The sequence below is a fragment of the Pyrus communis genome, chromosome 5 (assembly GCF_041283825.1).
Source record: "Pyrus communis isolate YQ-2024b chromosome 5, ASM4128382v1, whole genome shotgun sequence".
Classification (NCBI taxonomy): Eukaryota; Viridiplantae; Streptophyta; class Magnoliopsida; order Rosales; family Rosaceae; genus Pyrus; species Pyrus communis.
This window is the reverse complement of record NC_142569.1, coordinates 13,730,435-13,751,044: the sequence shown is the minus strand read 5'-3', so window position 1 is coordinate 13,751,044 and position 20,610 is coordinate 13,730,435. Positions and strand designations below refer to the sequence as shown.

General features: G+C 39.0%; 3 protein-coding genes across 5 annotated transcripts; 2 read left to right on the top strand and 1 right to left on the bottom strand.

The window, feature by feature from the left end:
- Positions 1-7,068: 7,068 nt before the first annotated feature.
- LOC137727136 (uncharacterized) lies at positions 7,069-7,920 on the top strand. The gene is made up of 2 exons (XM_068466078.2): positions 7,069-7,155; positions 7,271-7,920. The coding sequence occupies exons 1-2, from the start codon at positions 7,148-7,150 to the stop codon at positions 7,833-7,835; spliced, it is 573 nt and encodes a 190-aa protein (XP_068322179.2). The 5' UTR covers positions 7,069-7,147; the 3' UTR covers positions 7,836-7,920.
- Positions 7,921-8,923: 1,003 nt separating this feature from the next.
- On the top strand, positions 8,924-9,925 carry LOC137726949 (uncharacterized). Its single transcript, XM_068465898.2, has 2 exons — positions 8,924-9,144; positions 9,241-9,925. The coding sequence occupies exons 1-2, from the start codon at positions 9,137-9,139 to the stop codon at positions 9,806-9,808; spliced, it is 576 nt and encodes a 191-aa protein (XP_068321999.2). The 5' UTR covers positions 8,924-9,136; the 3' UTR covers positions 9,809-9,925.
- Positions 9,926-12,835: 2,910 nt separating this feature from the next.
- On the bottom strand, positions 12,836-15,752 carry LOC137726613 (protein FAR1-RELATED SEQUENCE 12). 3 transcript variants are annotated; one of them, XM_088694466.1, is made up of 3 exons: positions 15,539-15,752; positions 14,569-15,067; positions 12,836-13,383 (listed from the first exon to the last, which is right to left on the bottom strand). In XM_088694466.1, exons 2-3 carry the CDS (start codon positions 15,037-15,039, stop codon positions 13,192-13,194), a joined length of 663 nt encoding a protein of 220 aa, XP_088550592.1. In that variant the 5' UTR covers positions 15,040-15,067; positions 15,539-15,752; the 3' UTR covers positions 12,836-13,191. The 3 variants fall into 3 exon arrangements, with proteins under 3 accessions (XP_088550592.1, XP_068321650.2, XP_068321651.2); XM_068465549.2 differs by having other exon boundaries at positions 14,569-15,063; XM_068465550.2 differs by having other exon boundaries at positions 14,569-15,023.
- Between the last annotated feature and the right edge of the window lie 4,858 nt (positions 15,753-20,610).

The following is a 20,610-nucleotide window of genomic DNA, read 5'->3' as shown; positions in this document are numbered from 1 at the left end:
TTTGTGTGGCTGTTTTGTGTTGTGAATTATGATGAATGCATGTGGATTAAAGAAGAGTATGGAAGTGAATAAATCATAATAGGGCTGCAAGTTTAAAGGGCTAGGGTTTAAGTACATAGAATGGGCCTAAAATAGGTTAGTTTGCATGGCATAGAATGTGTTTGTGTGCATGTGGCTGAAATTGGTGGGTTATGCATGGGTTAGGCCCTTTGTTTTATATCCTAAGGTGCATACAAGGCCTTCAATTTCATCCAACATTTTGGCTCCAAGCATAAGCTATCCATCCTTAGCCCAATAGTGCTCCAAAAGGCCCAAAATGCACTTCTTTGCTCTTTTAGCCCTTAGAACCTGAAAACATACGAAACTAACTTAAAAGACTTAAAGAACTAAGAAATAACAACGTAAATGTACGAGAACAAGCCATTTAAGTCGCATGAATATGCTCCTATCAATACAGTTCCAGTTCTATAACCTGCGAGACAAATTAAAATTTCTTGATGCTTTCTACATAAGGTTAAATGATATGTGAGGGCTCTGATATCAAATATAAGATAGACCCTTAAGCAATATAAGGACTGACTCTATATCAACTTAACCACTAACCTAAAGAAAACATCGTCTCAGGAAATAGGGCAAGAAACCGAAGTTCTTCTGCAACTCTACACAACTGGAAAGCAAGGCTCACTCAATGGGGCTTGAGTATTTCTATAAAACTTGCATGTAAAGTGAGAGTGCAAGGATCTCAGTTATATAATGTATGCAATGGTCTTCGATTAGGAGACCTCCCATTAAGAAAACCTTACCAAAGATTAACCTTATCACCGAGAATCACTTATGCATTATATCAGCTAGTGGAGTTTTAGTTTATCTAATAATGTTTCTGACTTGAATACCAAAGGAATACAACTACTAAAAAGTCTACCACATGTGTCAATCTTAATCTCCTTGTCGTCCCAAAAGTCTTTGTACAAATTACAAAGTGTTTGCTCTCAAATAGAACTTATTGAAAATTACATATTTTTGTCTCCAGGTATTGAAATATCATTGTGACGGTATCTATGCGAATTTCACAGATTTCTTTGCACGGAAGTTCTTTATTCGAGATTTTAGGTGACCCTGTTTTGGTTGAGAGTGACAAATCTTGAAAAGAGGTAACTTAAAATAGACTTTGCTTCATTTGACTACTTAGGTAATGTCGGTCGGACACATGGAATTAGGGGTTATGGGTTACAGATATTTGGAGATAAACTTACCCAGACTGGCGATGACCTTGTGGCGATCTCATAGCCAATCAATCACATATGCGTTGTCATGTGGAGTAGGACTCTCAATCGCGATATTGTTATGAGATATTGTCACGGTAGCATCCTATTGTGATATCCATTGATTCCATCCAGATGCTAGTGAAAAATATGGTTGACTTTTGTACGACACCATTAGATGATGTTAGAATATGGTTTTTGGTGTCTTTCCCTTCTTGACGGGAGGAGACATCAACTCATCGGAACAGCCATAATTGGCCATAATAAATCTGTAGGAGACATCAACTCATCGGAACAGCCATAATTAGCCATAATAAATCTGTATGAACTCAGCTTGACATGTTCATTTGGTTGCATTCAACATCCCGATTAACTGTTGGTCTTGGTCTTGCGTTTGAGACCCTTGTTTTTTAGTTTGTTGAACATTTCCACCCGAATCGAACTTGTGCTTGACTTGGGGCTAGGGTTTCCACAACAACTAGAAAAGGGAAATTATAATCTCATTTCAATTTTTGTTTAATGATATGCTACTTGGTATCAACATCGTTGATTTATTGATACATTTGGATACTAAACGATATCTGATTCGAATGATTTTATAGAGATGATTTTCAAATGAAGATTAAGGGACTGAATGGTTACGATTATGAAATTTCTACATTTAAGATATGTTTTTTGCAAGTGGAGAAATGAGATCATTTCAATATATGAGAATGAAAGTATTCAGTGTTCTAAAAAGCACCCAAGGCAGCCCCTAGGCGTTAGGCGGTGAGTTGTCACTGCAACAATTCCTATTCAGTCTGAAAATCAGAAAGCTTGTTAAGTGGCTCCTTGGGTGGAGCTAGGTATGGTAGGCGGAAATCTATAGAGAGCTATGCCGGAATCTGAATTTTTTTTTATGCAGACCGACGACGCATTCGAAGAAGAAGATGGCTTGTCTACACGTTGTCATTTTGCCAAAGGTTGTCAGTTGCTGTTTAAGTTTTTTATTCAAACTTTTTTGTTTTAAGAGCCCATCATATTTTTTTTATGAATTTTAACGAAAAGTTTCCGGTACCGTTTACTGTTAGGGGTGGTTCGGTATGGGATCCCATACCGAAATCCTTGTCCCGATTCCCAAACTGAAATTTTTGGGAATCCCAAATTCAATACCAATCCCAAACCAAATTTTCGGGAATCCCAATTTTCGGGAATCCCGAAATAATTTCGGGATTTCGGGACAAATCGGGAATCCCGAAATGTTTTTGGGCTTTTGGACTAAAATTTGACATATTATGTTTTTGGGCTAAAATTAAGTTTCAATCTACCCACTACCCATTTGTGCACAAAGTTTTTGGGCTAATGCCATCTCACCCCACATTCCAACTTAGATTCCTCCTCCACATAGTTGTAATTAAATGAAAATTTTGGCGGCGCCCATGTCTGAAATAACAACTATATTGTGTACTCGAAAACAAAAGAAAAAAATTTGAGCTCAACTAATTGCATGCCCTGTACCCACCTTGTCCGTGTATATATATACAATATATGTATACTGATATGTTCATGCATGCATAATGGTCTTTGCTCCTTTGTTTCCTTGATTTGCCTAGGTATGCAGGAAACTAATATCCACATATTAATCACACTAGTGGCTAGGTATGCAGGAAACTAATATCCAGGAAACTAATATCCAAAGATTAATCACACTAGTGGCTAGGTATGCAGGAAACTAATATCCAAAGATTAATCACATTAGTTGAGACAACTGGAATATAGAAACAAACAAATTGAACAAACAAACATTAGTTATTTAGTTGAGACAAAGATTAATCACACTAGTGGCTACCAATACCATTAATTAAAAAATAATTCTCTTATAATTAAAAAATAATATATATATAATATTTATTTCTATTCGGTATGGGAATACCGAAAAAATGGAGATGTAATCCCGAATCCCATACCGAAAATTTCGGTTTGGTTCGGGATGACATACCGAAATTTTCGGGAATTTTGGTTTGGGATTTTTTTGGTTTGGGATCGGGATTTTTTCGGTTTGGTTTGGGATTTTTGGGATTTTTTTCCAGCCCTATTTACTGTAATGAAAAACCATATTTTTATACTAAAAAGTCAATCCTGGTACTATTTACTTTACTCTTTATTTTATCCTTGTCGTTAAAACTCAAAATTTTGAAACCATTTTCATTAGTTTTTATTTTTTATTTTTTTATTTTTTACACTTTTCGTTTTCTTTTATTTTAATCGGCAAGTGACTTTTTCACTTTTATTGTTATTATTATTATTTTTTCTCTTTTTAAGACCCCATTGTCTCTCACCAATAATATTTGTACTTTTTATTTTGTTTTGGCTATGTTTATACTACATATTAATAATAGCATACCTTTTATCAATCAAAAGTTAGGGTAAAAACAAGTATAGGGGTAGATAATTACTTATTTATATGAAATATAACAAGTTTACTTAATCTGTCTAGTCCGTCTAGTCACTTAGATGCTAAGTCCTAACTCGTCACTCGTCTAGCTAGGCCGTAGCCCGCCACTCAACTATAGCTTAGCGTCTTTTAGAGCCATGCAATTATTATCCTTAAAAAAAAATCTCCAGATTCAAGAGAGATTAATTTGGCTCATCAATGAATGACAAGGAGTTTTCCTTTAATTCACCATGTGGCCGATTTATGGAGAGATTTTTTCAGTGTGACCGGAACACGAGGTGATATACCACGTGTCACTATACAAATGGTGGGATATGTGTTAAAAAGTTAATAGTTTAAATATTAAAATTTTGAGTAAATTACACTTTACCACCTCAGGTTTAAGGTCTATTACAACCTCATACAACATCTTCAAAACATTTCATTTTCATACCTCACCTACTATTTTATTTCAATATAGTACCTTCGTTACATTTTCCATCCATTGATCCGTTAAGAGCTGATGTGGCGGCCACATTTGTGGCACGTGGCAATTTTTTTTTATTCATTTAAAATATTATAATAATTTACCCCTAAAAAAAACAAAAAAAACTCAAACTCAAACCCACCTCCCCGCAACCCCCACCCCTTCACCCCACCACCGCCCCCCCCCCCCCCCCCCCCCCCCCCCCCCGCGGGAACCCACCTCCTTCTCCTCCACTGTCTTCACCTCCCTTCCCAAAAATCCCCTTCTCAGTCCTCTCTTCACTCACCATTTCTGACTGCTTCTCTCTATCTCCCCTATCTCTCTAGGAGATGAGTCCTCAAACCTTAACCCTAATCTCATGCACTATTCTCTCTTCTTCTTTCTCTTCCTATGACCAATCAATTTGTAGAGACTCGTCGTGCGGTCTTCGCTCCCACAAAAAACGCAAGGGCTTGGACAGAGAGGGTGACTTGGGTGGGATTTTTGGGCGTGGCGGCGGTCTCCGGGAAGGTGGGGGTGGGGTGGGGGGTTGCGGGGGAGGTTAGGGTGGGGTGCAATGGGGTGGGGTGGGATGGGTTGTTTAGGTTGTAAGGAAGGGGGAGGGTTAGGGGGTTCTGGGTTTGTTTGGTTTTAATTTATTTTTTATTTTTTTTGAATAGGGTAAATATTATTATATTTTAAATGCATAAAAACTATTATTTTTGCCACGTGGGATAAATTTGGCAACTACGTCAGTACAAATGTGGATCTCATATTTACCACGTCATCACTTAACGGTTTACTTCATGGATTTTCTAACGGATGTATGAAATTGAAATAAAATGATAAGTAAATGTATGAAATTGAAATGTTTTAAAGATGTTGTAAGGAATTGAAATTGACCACAAACCTGAGGGGGTAAAATGTAATTTACCCTAAAATTTTCCACCATTTATATAAAAACATGTGGTGTACCACTCGTGTTCCAGTCACAATGAAAAATTTCCCGATTTATGGGATTTTATGCTCTTATGATCTGAACTATTCATATTATAAAAACACTTTGTAAAGATCACTCTTAAAAAAATCAATAAAATATGAGATCGTTTAGTTATCAAACTGTATAAAAACATATGAGCAACTCTAGTATAAGAATTACAAAACTATCTATCTATTAGCTACAATCAATTGATTAGACGACTTTATTTTCTACTGATCTTTTTTTTTTTTGGTTGGCTACGGGGCATAAGCCCAAACGAAAAAGGAAGATTACATAAGAATATCACGAGGCCACAAGACCCCAACTATATTTGCAACTAGCAACTGATGGCAAGGAGAAGCGTGCTAAAAAAAGACTAGACTCAAACTGCATGACAAACTCAAACGAACCAAATCATCATCAACAACATTCTTTTCACGATAGATATAACGAACTTCTATTGATCTTTTAATCCTTACAAAGTTATTTATAATATAAACGGTTCCAATATAATCAAAAAGTACCGTGAATTGATTACAAAATATCTTGAAAAAAAAAATTCAATCTTTTTAAGGAGCCAACCCCGCTCAAGAGAAAATCCAAAACCCAATAACAAAAAGCAAAAGCATCTTCCTTTGTTCCCCTTCGCCATTCCTTCTCATTTCCTTTCATCTTCTCATGAAACAAACATAAGGGTTTTTATCACAAATGATTCTTGAAATTGACTCTCACCATCAAGATGATATCTGAAATTGAAAATCAATCAATGTAGTCCCTGAAAATAGGTGTCATAAATCAATGTAGTCTTTTCGTCACAATTCTGTTAAAAATTTCATTAAGTGCTGATATGGCATATAAATGGGCCCCATAAGATTTACAGGTTTTTATCACAAATTGCCCTTGAAATTGACCCACACCATCAAGATGATCCCTAAAAGTGAAAATCGATGAATGTAGTCCTTGAAAATAGATGTCACAAATCAATATGATCCTTCTGCCACAATTTTGTAAAATTTTCTGTTATATGCTGACGTGGGTAAAAAAAGTTGTCTAAATATCTTTTTGCACAATGAATTTTTTATTTTATTTTTGTTACAATAAGGCCTACTTCGAAGAGAGACCCTTCCATAAATTCTCAAGAGCACAAAGCTTAACCAATGCCTAAGAGGGGGTTAGGAAATAATTTTCAACCAACAATAGACACACCTCAGTTATAATATCATTATCTCAAGGCAGACCTCGCTGTTCTTTAAATCACCATACCTTCAGGAAAGCGCCGAACAAGCTCTCCAAGATTAAGGTTGTAAGGATGTTGATCGCCTAAATGTTAACGTTGATATCCCAGAAGTCTTTGCCAGTCAACCAAGCTGTCATCAAAGGTGATCTCGATCTAGGTTCAATTCGATGAAGGGTATTGAAGTGTGAAAAGATGGGTGTATTGAGATTTTTTTATTTTTATAGAGAATATGCAGCAAGGAGGTAGACAAATGTGGACTGGGATCGGAGGCGATTACAGGACTGGATTTTTGGGTTGACAACTATTTATTAACTATTAAATTATTAAACCTATTTGTAATTTTTTTTTTAATTTAATTAGACTTGTGTGACTTATTTATGTGTCAAATCAGAACATAACAAAATTTTTGACCGAATGGTGACGGAATGACTATATTGATTTAGGCACTTACTTGCAGGACTACATTGATCGATTTTCAATTTCAAAGACCAGTCAATTTCAGAGACCATTTTGATGTGGCAGGTCAATTTCAAGGATCATTTTTTAGAAAAAAGAACTTATGAGATCCATTTATGTGTCACATCAACACTTAACATAATTTTTAACAGAATTATGACAGAATGACTACATGGATTGGCGACACCTATTTTCAAGAATTATATTGATTGATTTTCAATTTCAAGGACTAACTACGATAAAAACCCCAAACATAAACCACTACAAGCAACAACATTAGCAAGAAAATAAAGAAATACATAAACCCAATAAGCACCATTACAATCTCGACGCCATGGATGAGTACGGCATACAACCTCTCTCTCTCTCTCTCTCTCTCTCACGATTTCAGCTTCAGAATTTGACATCTGAAAGTGAAAAATTATTTTTTTTTTGTGTCTTTTCTCTCGATTTCCAGATCTGACGACTACCCAAAAAAGTGTAACAGCCATGACGGCCGGGAAGTGATGTCATCATCGTCGACAACAAGCGTCCACGTCACGGCCCTGGACGGCCTGGTCGACGTGAACTCACTCTTCACCATCGCCGTCTTCGTGGGGCTTTCTCTGGCGACTCCAGGGCACAGGAGCCTCGAAAACCGGACATCCTGCGACGCCGGGATCGACGTGGCGAAGAAGCTGCTGGTGTTCGAGGTTGTCTCCTTCAGCTTCTTCCTGTTCTCATCGCTGGTGGCGCAGGGACTGAAGTTGGCGATCAACCTGCTCAACAGCAAGAATGTAGAGGACGCGTTCCGGGGCCACATCAATCTGAAGGTGTTGAGATTCGGAATGTTGGGGTCGGCTTTCGGGTCGGTCATGGGTTGCGTGTTTCTGATGCTGTCGATGGTGAATGTGATCCAGGCCAGGCTGGGGATGCTGTCGTGTGGCAGCAAATCCGCCGTCCATGCTGTGGCGGCGCTTGTTGTTTTGGTCACGACGGCTCTTTTGGTTTATACTACTGCTGTTTATGCTTTTCTTCACTAGCTGCTGAATCCAATTTTATATTTATCTGTTTCTTGTTCGATATCATGAAAATTGTATATAATTTTGTCTCTGGATATTGGAATAATGGAATGTCAGTCTGGCGGTATTCTCTGTAAATTGCACGGATTCTGTTGCTGAGAAGTTCTTTGTTTGAGATTTTAGGTGACCCTGTTTTGGTTGAGAGTGAAATCTTGAAAATATGGCAACTTGAGGGTGGTGAGGTCACCGGAGAATGAACCACGGTGGTGGTCTCGGCGTCTCAACACCACGAGCACAGAGAAGGTGAGGGACACAGAGGTTGAGGTAAGGGAGAGTGACAAGAAAAAGAGGAAGAGACGTGGTGGTTGGGGTGGTGCGTGGTGGTCGTCTCGCCGGAGTGGCGAGGGCATGCCGGTCTCGGTGCCAGAGTTTGCAGAGGAATAGAGCTGAGGGAATTGAGAGGGAGATGGGGTGTCGACGTGTCGTGGCAGCACAAGAGAGGTGAGTGAAGAGTCGAGCGAGGTGAGTGAAGAGTGGGAGCTCCGGAAATGTGTGGAGGAAATGGACACATGGCAGCAAGAGAGTGGTCCAAAAGTTTTAAAAATAAAAAGGAGAGTGTTAGGAAGAGAGAAGGGACACGGGACGGGCAGGAGTGGGGTGTGGGCCCACGTGGCTCACAAAATAAGTCATAAAATATCTTTAAATATGAAATTATCAAATTACCCTTCACATTTATAAGTCCGTAAAATTTTCATCGTAACTCCTAATTTGATTCCGTTTGTGCCCACGCGTTCATATCGTTGCGTACTACGCAATTACGCTAAAAGAATGAGTCCTACATCTCTCTAAACGATAGTCAACGAAAGTCAAAAGCCTTGTCTTTAGGGAGCATTTTCATCAAATTACTCTTTTAAAATTAATAAAATCGTAAAATTAGGAACGAGCTGTCACATCAATAAAAATATAAAATCGTTTAGTCATCAAACTGTATAAAAACATATAAAAGAATTACAAAACCGTCTATCCATTAGCTATAATAATTAACTAGACGACTTTATTTTCTATTGATCATTTTTCTTTTTTGTTGACAACGGGGCATAATGCCAAAAAAATGAAGATTACATAAGAATATAGCGGACCTCGCTCAAGAGAAGATTGAAAATCCAATAACAAGAAGCAAAAGCATCTTCCTCTGTTCCCCTTCGCCTTCCCTCTCCTTTCCTTCCATCTTCTCAAGAAACAAACAGAAAGCACTACAAGCAACAACATTAGCAAGATAATAAAGAAATACACAAACCAAGCACCATTACAATCTCGATGCCATGGATGAGTACGGCATACCTCTCTCTATCAAGATTTCAGCTTCAGAATTTGACATCTGGTATTGAAAAATTATTGTTTTTGTGTCTTTTCTCTTGATTTCCAGATCTGACAAGTACCCAAGGGAGTGCAACACCCATGACGGCCGGGAAGTGATGTCATCATCGTCAACAACAAGCGTCCACGTCACGGCCCTGGACGGCCTTGTCAACGTGAACTCACTCTTCACCATCGCCGTCTTCGTGGGGCTTTCTCTGACGACTCCAGGGCAGAGGAGCCTCGCAAGCCGGACATCGTGCGACGCCGGGATCGACGTGGCGAAGAAGCTGCTGGTGTTCGAGGTTGTCTCCTTCAGCTTCTTCCTGTTCTCATCGCTGGTGGCGCAGGGACTGAAGTTGGCGATCATCCTGCTCAACAGCAAGGATGTCGAGGACGCGTTCCGGGGCCACATCAATCTGAAGGTGTTGAGATTCGGAATGTTGGGGTCGGCTTTCGGGTCGGTCATGGGTTGCGTGTTTCTGGTGCTGTCGATGGTGAATGTGATCCAGATCAGGCTGGGGCTGCTGTCGTGTGGCAGCAAATCCGCCGCCCATGCTGTGGCGGTGCTTGTTGTTTTGATCACGACGGCTCTTTTGGTTTATATTTCTACTGCTGTTTATGCTTTTCTTCACTAGCTGCTGAATCCAATTTTATATTTATCTGTTTCTTGTTCGATATTGTATATATTTTGTCTCTGGATTTTGAATAATGGACGTATTCCCTATGAATTGCACGGATTCTGTTGCTGAGAAGTTGTCCTTTGTTTGAGATTTTAGGTGACCCTGTTTTGGTTGACACTGAAATCTTGAAAATATCGCAACTTGGAATAGAATATGCTTCATTAGAGTACTTAGGTAATGTTGGTCGGACACTTGGAATTAGGGTTTATGGAAACTTAGAGTGCATTTTTGCTCACCCACCCACGTTAACTTATGTGTACGCTCACCACACATCACCAAAGGTGCCAAGTGTCCCTTGCTTTAATCCTGGTTAATATTTTCATTTGTTGTTAATATTTTACTATAATAATACATTAATAATCATTTTAACATTTATCTTTTAACTTTTTAATTAATATTTGTATCTCAACCGTTCATCTCCCCTCTTCCTCCCTCCTCCAACCGTCCATCTCCCATCTTCCTCCCTCCTCCCATATCTCTCCGCTGTCACTTTTCTCCCTTTTCTGTTATTTGGGCGAATATCCCAAATCTAAAATCTCAAATTCTAATACAAATTTAAAGGGGAATGGGTGAATTGATTTGACGGGTTGAGGTCCATCGACATCGTGAGAAAGGAGCACAGGTTGCCTCCATTCACCCGAAGCAAAGATGCACAGATAAGTGAAGAAAATTTGTACCCAGAAGACTGTTCCAAATTGTGGGTGGTTGGCGTGGGGTGGTGGGAGGAAGCAGATAACAGGTGAGATGAATAGAGGGTCGTCATTGCTGCTTCAAATGCTCGAGCAATTTCCAGTAGAAAATTATACATAAATAAAATTACAATTAGGAGATAATTTCTGTGATTCGAAACGCCATGGATGATTTGGTGGAGGAGGACAATTTCTTTGAAATTGAATAAACGCTTCGGGAAGTGAGTTGCAGACTTGGTTTTTTATTTGTCTATTTTTAGTTTATTTTTATTTCTTTATTAAATTAATAAAGAGTTATTAAATCACAGTTAACCAGGGTTAAGCCAAGGGGACACTTGGCAAGCTTGGAGATGTGTGGTGAGCGTACACCCAAGTTAATGTGGATGAGCAAAAATGCATCCTGGAAACTTCCCTACATTGGGGATGACCTTGTGGCGATCTCACAGCCAATCACACATAGGGATGACAATTCTAACCGTTAAACCCGATAACCGTTGATAACCGCCCACATGGATTGGATTTGGATATGAAAATTCGGGTATGGTTTGGATATGGGGAAAAACCGTGAACTTTATTCAGTTATGGTTTTGGATATGGTTATAAGGGTATCCAATCCATATCTATACCCGAATCCGATTCGAATATTTTATATATATATATATATTTGATATATATATTATAATTTTATTCAATTATGCGTTTCGAAGTCTTGGAATCATGTCCACAACATATTCAATTATTCCTATCCCTATAGTACTAATTTATTACGCATGCATCAAACCCTATACTATCTTTATTATGCACCAAACATCATACATGGGGCATACCAACAACCTCATCAATTCTACACTATCTTTATTATGCATCAAACATCGTTCTTTTGTCGTCACAAGTTTTGAAATTATTAGACAATTTGTTTTGTCTTCCTTTCGTATTTGTTTTTGTCCTCTTTTTCTTTTTTATTGGACCAATTTATCATATTGGCTTATCATGAACAACTTCAAATATATATTGTTATGTTTTTTTGTAATTGGATGTGGCTATTTAATGGCAGAATTAGTATCTACTAAAATTTGTAGTGCGTCAATTGGATGAATATAATTTTTTTTTTGATAAAGATGTATATAACCGATAACCGATTGAAAATCCGTTATCCGGTGGATATGGTTATAGATAATCCCCGATGCTTATTTTGCGGTTATGGGTATGGTTAATTTTCGTGGTTATGGGATAGATATAACATTTCCGTCCCCAAACTGAACCGTTGCCATCCCTAATCACACATGTGTTGTCATGTGGAGTAAGACACTCAGTCGCATTAATGTTTTGAGATATTGTCACGGTAGCATCCCGTTGCAATATCCTTTGATTCCGTCCAGTTGCTGCTGGTGTTGATTGTTTGATTAGATTATGAATGATTTCGATCAGATTCCAAACTTGGCTGAGAAAACAAAGCCGTCATTTCATCCGAATTAGTCCTTGATGCAAAATATGGTTGAATTTTGTACGACACCATCAGATGATGTTAGAGTACGGTTTTTGGTGTTAGTTGCTAATTGTTTTTGTTTGAACTAGGTTCTCACTGTCGGGACTTCGGGACCTGGCATTATGTTTGGCTTGCTTATTCGTTGTATGCCGAATAGCATAACGGATGACATATACGAACCTCAACCGTGTCTACTAGCAATATTGGCCGGTGCGCTGGTCCGTATTGTAATCGGCACATGACAACCCCCAACAAGTAGTATGGCCGCTCCCGTTGCCGAGAAGAAGCTTGTTTAGTGCGCCAAGGGTGCGAGCACCGGGGACGATTGGGAGCTTGTTTAGCCGTAATAAATCTATATGAACTTCGATTGACATGTTCATCAGTTGCATTGGACTCGTTTCAACCTCCCGATATGGTCTTGCGTTTGAGACCCTTGTTTTTCGTTCGTTGAACATTTCTACCCGAATCGGACTCGTGCTCGACTTGGGACTGGAGTTTCCACAAACAGCTAGAGAAGGAAAATTATTATCTCATTTCAATTTTTATTTTCAGTCCCTCGATTTATAATAATAATAAATAACCATTAATGTTGGAGATAAAATAGATTAGAAAGAAATAAGAGAGAGAGATTGGGAGGCGAAATAAGGGAAGTGAATTTCATATCTCATTGTCTCCTTCTGCACTCCTCCCTTTGTTTGTGTCCTTGATTTACTCTGAGTCGTATGGCTAGAAAAAGAGGGAGGCGCGAGCTAACGGGAGTGTCAAAAATCACTTCCCTAAATTAAAATGAAATTGAAGAAAAAATAATAGAGTACGCAAAATATTATGGAGTTAGAAGATCTTGCTACTTATACGTATGCTATTTGTACAACCTAAGCGTAAATCAACCGGAAAAAAAAAACAAAAACCAAAGAACGAAAACTACAGGATAATTCAGTTTCTGCTCAACCGAAAACTGAGATTTTCAGTTTTTCTGTTTTTTTTTTTTTTTTTTTTTTTTTGAACAAGACGATAATCTACACTACTCTTATCTAATCTATGGGGAGGGGGATTTGAACTCAGATGCAAGAGGCAGAGATACTCTCTTGACCAACTAGCCAGACCCACATTTGCAAATTAAGTCTTGCAAGGAGCTGAACCAATCAAGCAGCCTTTTAACCGTTTCAAGGAGCTACCCTCTTTGATTCAATTTCTTTCACGCTCTGGACTATACCGTCAATGTTTCTCGACAAGTGATTGGAATGTTCTTCCATCTCCCTCAAAACCATATCAAGCTGTTCTTGATAGGTGGCAGACCTCTTTCGCTCACGTTGCAACTCAGCAGTCAACTCCCGAATTTTCAGATCTTTTTCGTCCTGGAACAAACCAAAAGGCAAATCAATAGTAAAAATTGATTGTTATGGGAAATATTATGGTAGCATAATGCAAAGAACTCTTCCCCCGCCCTCACAAACATGCGTCGGGTATCTGCTAGATGGCTTTAACAAGCCCTGATCAAATATGTAAAACGTTACTGTAACCACTGTAAATTAGAGCACAAACCCTACATGTAAAACGTTTACAGTAACCACGACACAGTTATAAACTAAAAGCACAATACCAAAAGAAACTATTATTACTCGAACTGAACAGAAACGAGACCTATTACATCTCACAAAACGGCCAGAGAAGCAATTACATATAGCACGCGAGGGGACTTGTCCAAATTCTAAGAACAGTTACTACCAAAAGAAACCATTAAAACGTCTTTATTTAATTATTTTATTACTTCTTGAGCAAGTTTATAAAGCTAAGGACCCATTTGATAAACATTTTGGTTCTAGCTTTTAGTTCTTATTTTTTTGTGCTAGAGACCAGGGGAAAGTATATTGGATGAAATAAGGAATGTAGATCATATGAAAACAAAAACGTAAAGTGAAATCAACTCAAAATTGTTTTTAGTTTTCATTTTTGTCATTGCTTTCCTTTCCTTTCCTCCACCCTCCTTCCTTCACCCTTCTTTATCTCTGCTTCCCTTTCTCCCACAAGTACTTCTCCACCATATATAGCACAAAAAATTAAAACTAAAAACAAAATGGTTATCAAACAAGTCCTGAGTTTTAGATTGAATGTCAAAACTGGTTTTAACAATTTGGAGGTGACAAAAAATGGGTTGCCTAGTACGCCGTTGAGAAATATATGAACTACATTCTTCAAACAAGGAAAACCAAAAGAACGATATCATCGGGGAACCTTTTCAAGCAAGGGGCATCTGCTAACTTCATCCAATTAACCAGAATCCCTACTAATAATGTAGGGTTGCATTAGCAAAAGTAACTTTCCAGCTTGCAAAAGCTCCAAATCACTTCCAGGCAACAGAGACTAGACCATCCGATGCACTTTCAAATATACAACGGACAGAAACTAGATAATCGACTAAATTAACCAACATAAGTAAACAAAATAAACCGCTAACTTAATCAACAGAAATCACAACGCATCTGTCTTACAAAATAAACCTATAAGCGAGCAACTCAAAAATGCAGATAAGAAGCACTCACTGGTGTTTGAGATAGAAGCATACTGCGGCGACCATTTGCAGGTGTACCTACTAGTGGATGGTTATGCTCCTTTATAAATCGTGTTACGATCCATTTTCCTGATTTGTCTTTCTTTACCACAATCATCGCTTTGCACCCTTCTCTGGTGATTGCTCGAGGCTTCCTGTTCTCAGTTCTTTTGGCTCGGGTCTTGCGAAATCCCTCTTTGTTACACACAAGCCTCCGCCAAACTACCTTACCATCACGCATTGATCTCCGGAAGGCATCAACTCGCATAATGAAGCCCACCTGTGTTGCATATGCATCATAGAACACTTTGGCAGCCTCTTCAGATTCAAACTCCATACCCACAAATGGTTCTGTATCTGAGTTCCCCTCATATGTGACTGCCTCTTTCCCATTGGAACTCTCTAACACGTCCTCATCCTTGCTCATAGAAGGTTCTTCATCATCCACTGCCCAAATAAGCATTGTGACAAGACTCCATCTAAGGTTCTAGCTTCCAAAATTCAAGCAAAACAATAATTTTGCGAAGAAAAAATGCGATCTTTTATACCAAACTAGTTTTCGATTACCTAATGAATTGTGCAAAGTCTCACATCATAGTGTAACCAAACAAAACCCTACTAAAATATTTTACCAATGTAATGATTCTGATCACACATGCAGAATAACACATCTATATCTCAACTATCCACTGGAAAACATAACCTGGGTTACGTTTGGCTGCCGAGAAAACACAAGAAAATACCAACAACAGACTGGAAAACTCAGAACAACCCAAGATTGGGGTTACTGAATTCTAAGTTACCCAACTCTTATAGTGTCTACTTTTTCTCAGCATCCAAACAGATTAAGGAAACTCCAAAAACAACAAACAACACAATCGAAGGTTTAACGTGAGTGCAGATTAAGGAATGATTAGGAAATTAAAGAGTGTGAAAATGCTAAGAGAAAATGATTAACTCACTTGCTGTGACAGAGAGATCGCGACCCAACAGTTTGCTTGGCTTCTGCAATAGAGAGGAAGCAGAAAGTTCGTTCCTTGTTTGTTCTTCTGGTTTTGGGGAGGTGGCGGGCGGTTGAAGCGTTTGAGCTCGAACTCCAGGGTGTTGGCAGATGAATGATCCAATGCGGCGAAGAAATGAGCCTTCCTCTACGAATTACTTTTTCTTTTTATATTTTTTTTTGGAAATTTTGTAAAATGTCGAATGGACTTATATAGTCGCTATGACCTTCCAATTTACTGTGCTATCATTTCTTTTGTAAATTTAATACATAACATACAGTGGCGAAGTCAAAAATTCATGTTAGAAGGGGCACACTTTAAATTGAAATTAGCATATAATACATATAGAAACATAACCTCCTTCTTTTGGTCTCCTTGTGACTAAGGATACATGGTCAACTACTCATGAATTTCATATTAATGATGGATAATAAAACATTAAAAGCATATCTATTTATTGCACATTCTTATTAAATTCAAATGTACGTGATCATACGTTCATTTGTAAAAACATTAAGGCATAAGAGAATTTTGAAAGGTTTTATTCACAGAAAAACTTTTTCTCTTCTTAATTTCATAGGTGATATAGAGGGAAATAAGAAACTAACAAAAATAATAGTCTGCAAGCAAAGGAAAAAATTGCATATAGGCAAAAAACAGAGAATATGATCAACTAATATTCTTATCGAATTGTTAAGTGAAAATTATAGGCTTTGTATTTGTTGGATTGAAAACAAATTCAAGTTAATGGTGATATTATAAAATTGATCAATGGTAGACAAATAGTTAGAGATTGCAAGAAAAAATAATCAGGGTAGGCCTCAGCCTACTGTGGTCTTAAGATGGCTCCGCCATTGATAACATATCGTCAACTTGCATGTCATTCGTTTTATAAAATTTGATTTAGAAATTTAGTCTGCCTAAATTTACCTTTAAATGTCGTAAATGTAACATTATTTTCTAAAGTAGAGTACAAGTACTCGCTCTTACTATCTTTGAATTGTTGTGTATTTCTTACTCACTATGCTATCTAGTAGCGAGGCACTTTCTTGTGTGCTTTATAAAGCTAGCTCTACACACTCAGCGGCCGATCTTGTGTTTCATGCTTACTCTAAGAAATTTGGATTCCATACAGTTCTAAATTATGGAGATTCTAGGAATTTTCACATCTTAGCCATTCAACATGCATCGTGGGGTCCAAAAATTTTTTATTTAAAATTAAACACAAATAGTACTTGACAAAAATTGGCTGCATAATGTACGATGAACGGTTAGGATGTGGAAATAGATCTAGAGAAAATCTATTCCCTACTATAAGCACATAGAAGTTGACTACCACTTCATTCTCCCTTCCCTATCCCACTACCCGCCTAACTCAAGTAGCCGATGGCGTCCATTCTATAATTCCATCTATGGAATGTTTCTTCTCTCCTAGTTCACCACCTGGGTGATGAGGGAAGGTCTCGTTGTGTAACAACCCGTCCCGGGATTTACGTAAGAAAATAGGTATTTTTGTATTTTCACTAAGTTTGGGGGATACCTTCCTTTTTAAAATTGTTTTTGAACCTTAATTGGTGAGCCCAAGGGGCCCACCCCCTGTTTTTGTCCCCCGGTTCCTTCCCTTTCCCTTTTCTTTTCTTTTTTTTTTTTCTGAAAAGTCTTCTCCTCTCTTCTCTCTTTCTTCCTCCGTGCTCTCTCTTCCCCCTCCTCTCGGTGCTCTTTCTCCGAGCAGAACACACCCACACACACACACACACACCCATGCCCACACCTATAACTCTTTTCTAACCCCATGGTTGTGTTTTGGACGTCAAACCACGAAGAAACCACCTCGAAGACATTTCCCAGTTTTCCGGCGAGCACCGTCCCTTTCGAGGTAATTTCCGGCCAAACCACGGCGAGTTGGCCAGCGTGCAAGGTATCAATCTCTTCGTCTCGTTGAGTACTACAACTTTCCTTTTTGTTTCACCCAATTTCATTGAGTATTGAAGAAGTTATACTCGTTTGAATCTTACCCAGTTTTCGGCAGCCTCAGTGACTTTCGAGGCAATTTCCGGCCAAACCAAGGTATCAATCTCTTCGTCTCGCTGAGTACTACAACTTTCCTTTTTGTTTCACCCAATTTCATTGAGTATTGAAGAAGTTATGCTCATTTGAATCTTACCCAGTTCCGGCGGACACCCGTGGCTTCCAGGCTGTTTTCCGGCCAACTTCGACCACGATGACGGGAACCAAGGGTATATTTCGATTCCTTACCTTCGGGGCTTCAATTTGGTATATTGAATGACATGTTTTGGTTGAGTTTTGAGCTCCAAAGGAGCTTGGGAATTTTCCGGCCGAGTTCCGGCGTCCTTCTGCGGCGCACCCAGGCCTTCGGGCCGTTCTCCACCCTCACACGGGCCTTAGGCCTGTTTGGTCTCTGGCCCAAAACCCAAAACCTTTTCCTTTTTATTTTTATTTTGTTTCTTTAAAAACCCAAGGCCTTTGGGCCTTTCCTGCCAAGCCCAAACCCATTACCCTTTTATTTAGGCCTTTGGGCCGTGTGGTTTCTAACCTAAAACCCAACCCACCTAACACCTAACCCAATTACCTTAACCCAATTACCCTAACCCAAAACCCTAAGGCCCTGACCCGTGACCCTGACCCGTTGACTTGACGCGTTGACCGTTGACTGGGTCAACGGTCAGCGTTGACTTTGACTTTGACCGGTTTGACCGTTGACTTTTTGAGTTTTCGTGCGGGACCCCTCCTAAGCTAATTTCGACGTCCTGAACCCGTTTCCGATGTCCGTTTTCCCAAATTCAATTGTTTGAATAGAGTTTGACTAAATGTACCGTTTATGTGCTTAGGGGCGTTTATTTGTGGCGTTTCCGTCTTCGCTAGTTGCGTGGCTCTTCGGCAGCTAAGTACTGTGAGTGGACCCCTTCTAAAAATGCATGTTTTGATAGTAGAAATGCATACATGAAAAGCATGATTTGATGATTATGTTTTATGAAACGTTTTACGAGATAACATGCTTACTGAGGCTAGTTTGAATTATTACTATTTTTCTTATAACCCATGTTCTTATAGAATATCTGATGGATGACGATATGATATTTAGAACATGTTTAGAACACTTCTTTATAATATAGATGATGGATGACTTTATACTATGAAGTTGATTTTCAATATATGTATGTTCACCGGTTTTGTACTTACCTAGTGGTCCTTTCCGCTACGGGACGTAGGGATAGATCCGGTCCGTCCCGGGCGACGGTTTGGTGTTGGCATAGGGCCTGGAGTGTGTTTTCCTCTGACTGTCTGCTCAGAGACGGGGAGCCGGCAAGGGGCCTGAAGTGCATTTTCCTCTGACTGTCTGCTCAGAGACGGGGAGCCGGCATGGGGCCTGAAGTGTTATATCGGACATTCACTAGTGTTTATTGTTTATGCGAATTATGATTTGAGACATTGCACGACATGCTAGGTTTCGGAAAACCTATGTTTATCATTATATATGTGTTTTCATAAAACCTGGGGGTTAGTATGTTGATAACTATTTTATTATATATATATCAACTTGGTCCACTCATGTTTGTTTTGCGCCCCCTTCAGGACTTAGAATCGAGACATACAATCCCGACGTCCAGGCACTTCCGCATCGGCATCTTCGAGTCCTCTCGGTGTAGGACCCACTCCTTGGTTCATTCAATTTTATATTATTTTTCTTTAGTGTTCTAGATTAGAGGTGTGCTCTGAACACGGTCCTTATTTGCATATTTATTATTCTTTTATATTTATAAGCCTTATTTATCCCTTGTTTTCAGCATTTGCACTCAATAAATGGCTTTCGTCACCTTCGGGTGTCGGCCAGCACGTGCTTATCCTGGTATTCGGGGAATATCGGGGTCGGGGCGTGTCACGTTGCATCTCCAATAAACTATAGTTTTGACTTATCCAGTTATAAAATTTATCGATGATTTTTTGTTTCAATTTTTTATGAAAATGTGTGAAAAAGAACTACAAATTAAACCTCCAAAAGCTTATGCAAACCTCTAGACCTAACCTATGAATAGTTGAACTATTGAGAGTTTTTATAGTAATTCATTGTCTTTGGTAATACATTTAGAAGGCATTTGTTTGCCTTCACTAAATGTCACTAGATTGGACTAATTTTTAGTCCAGTGCCGTGTTTGTTTAAGAGTGGGATTATGTTTAATGAGACTAAAAAGGACTCCCATGGACAAATTCCTTCCCTAGGAGTTCTTAGCGAGACACCCAAATACCCATGGGATTGTTAATACCTCATTTGCTCCATCTTCGTATGCTCCCTCTCATCCTCTCTTTGCTTGCTATTCTTTTAAGCATCAACTGCCACCATCACACCACAACTTGCTAACTCCAGCAAGACACACCACCAACCCACCACCAATCTCTCCCTCTATCCTTACCCTAACCCATAGTTTCGAACTGAGGAAGATCTCGCTCTTACCGCCGTCTGTCCAACTCTAGTCGTCTGCTTCACTTTGCTGCGCTTCGAACTCAACCTTGGACTCGTTTGCTACACATCGAACTTGACCTCGGACTTGTCGGCTTCGCATGATTGATGAGATCTTTGTGAACCCATTGGTGTGTGAGCCACCCAGTACGCTTGAAGGAATATGGGAGGCAAAAAACGCTAGAACCTACGAAGGTGATGAAGACGTTGGCTGGATTGGGACGATAGTAGCGTGTTCTCCATCAAGGGCAATGGCTTGGGATTCTTGTGTACTGATAAGCCTAAAAAAGAATACTTACCAAAAATATATGATCATTTCATCAATGGACCCTACCGCGAACGAATCAAAAAATTATTTACACTCTCAAGCATAAATAAAGCTTCTGTAAAAAATTACCAGGATCTATATTGCAAAAGAATGAAGAATTAGATGGAGACCTCAACCATAGAATACAAGCTGGATGGATGAAGTGGAAGAGTGCATCTGGCGTGTTGTGTGACCGTTGTAGGATCTATCTTGCAAAAGAATAGAGAATTAGATGGAAACCTCAACCAT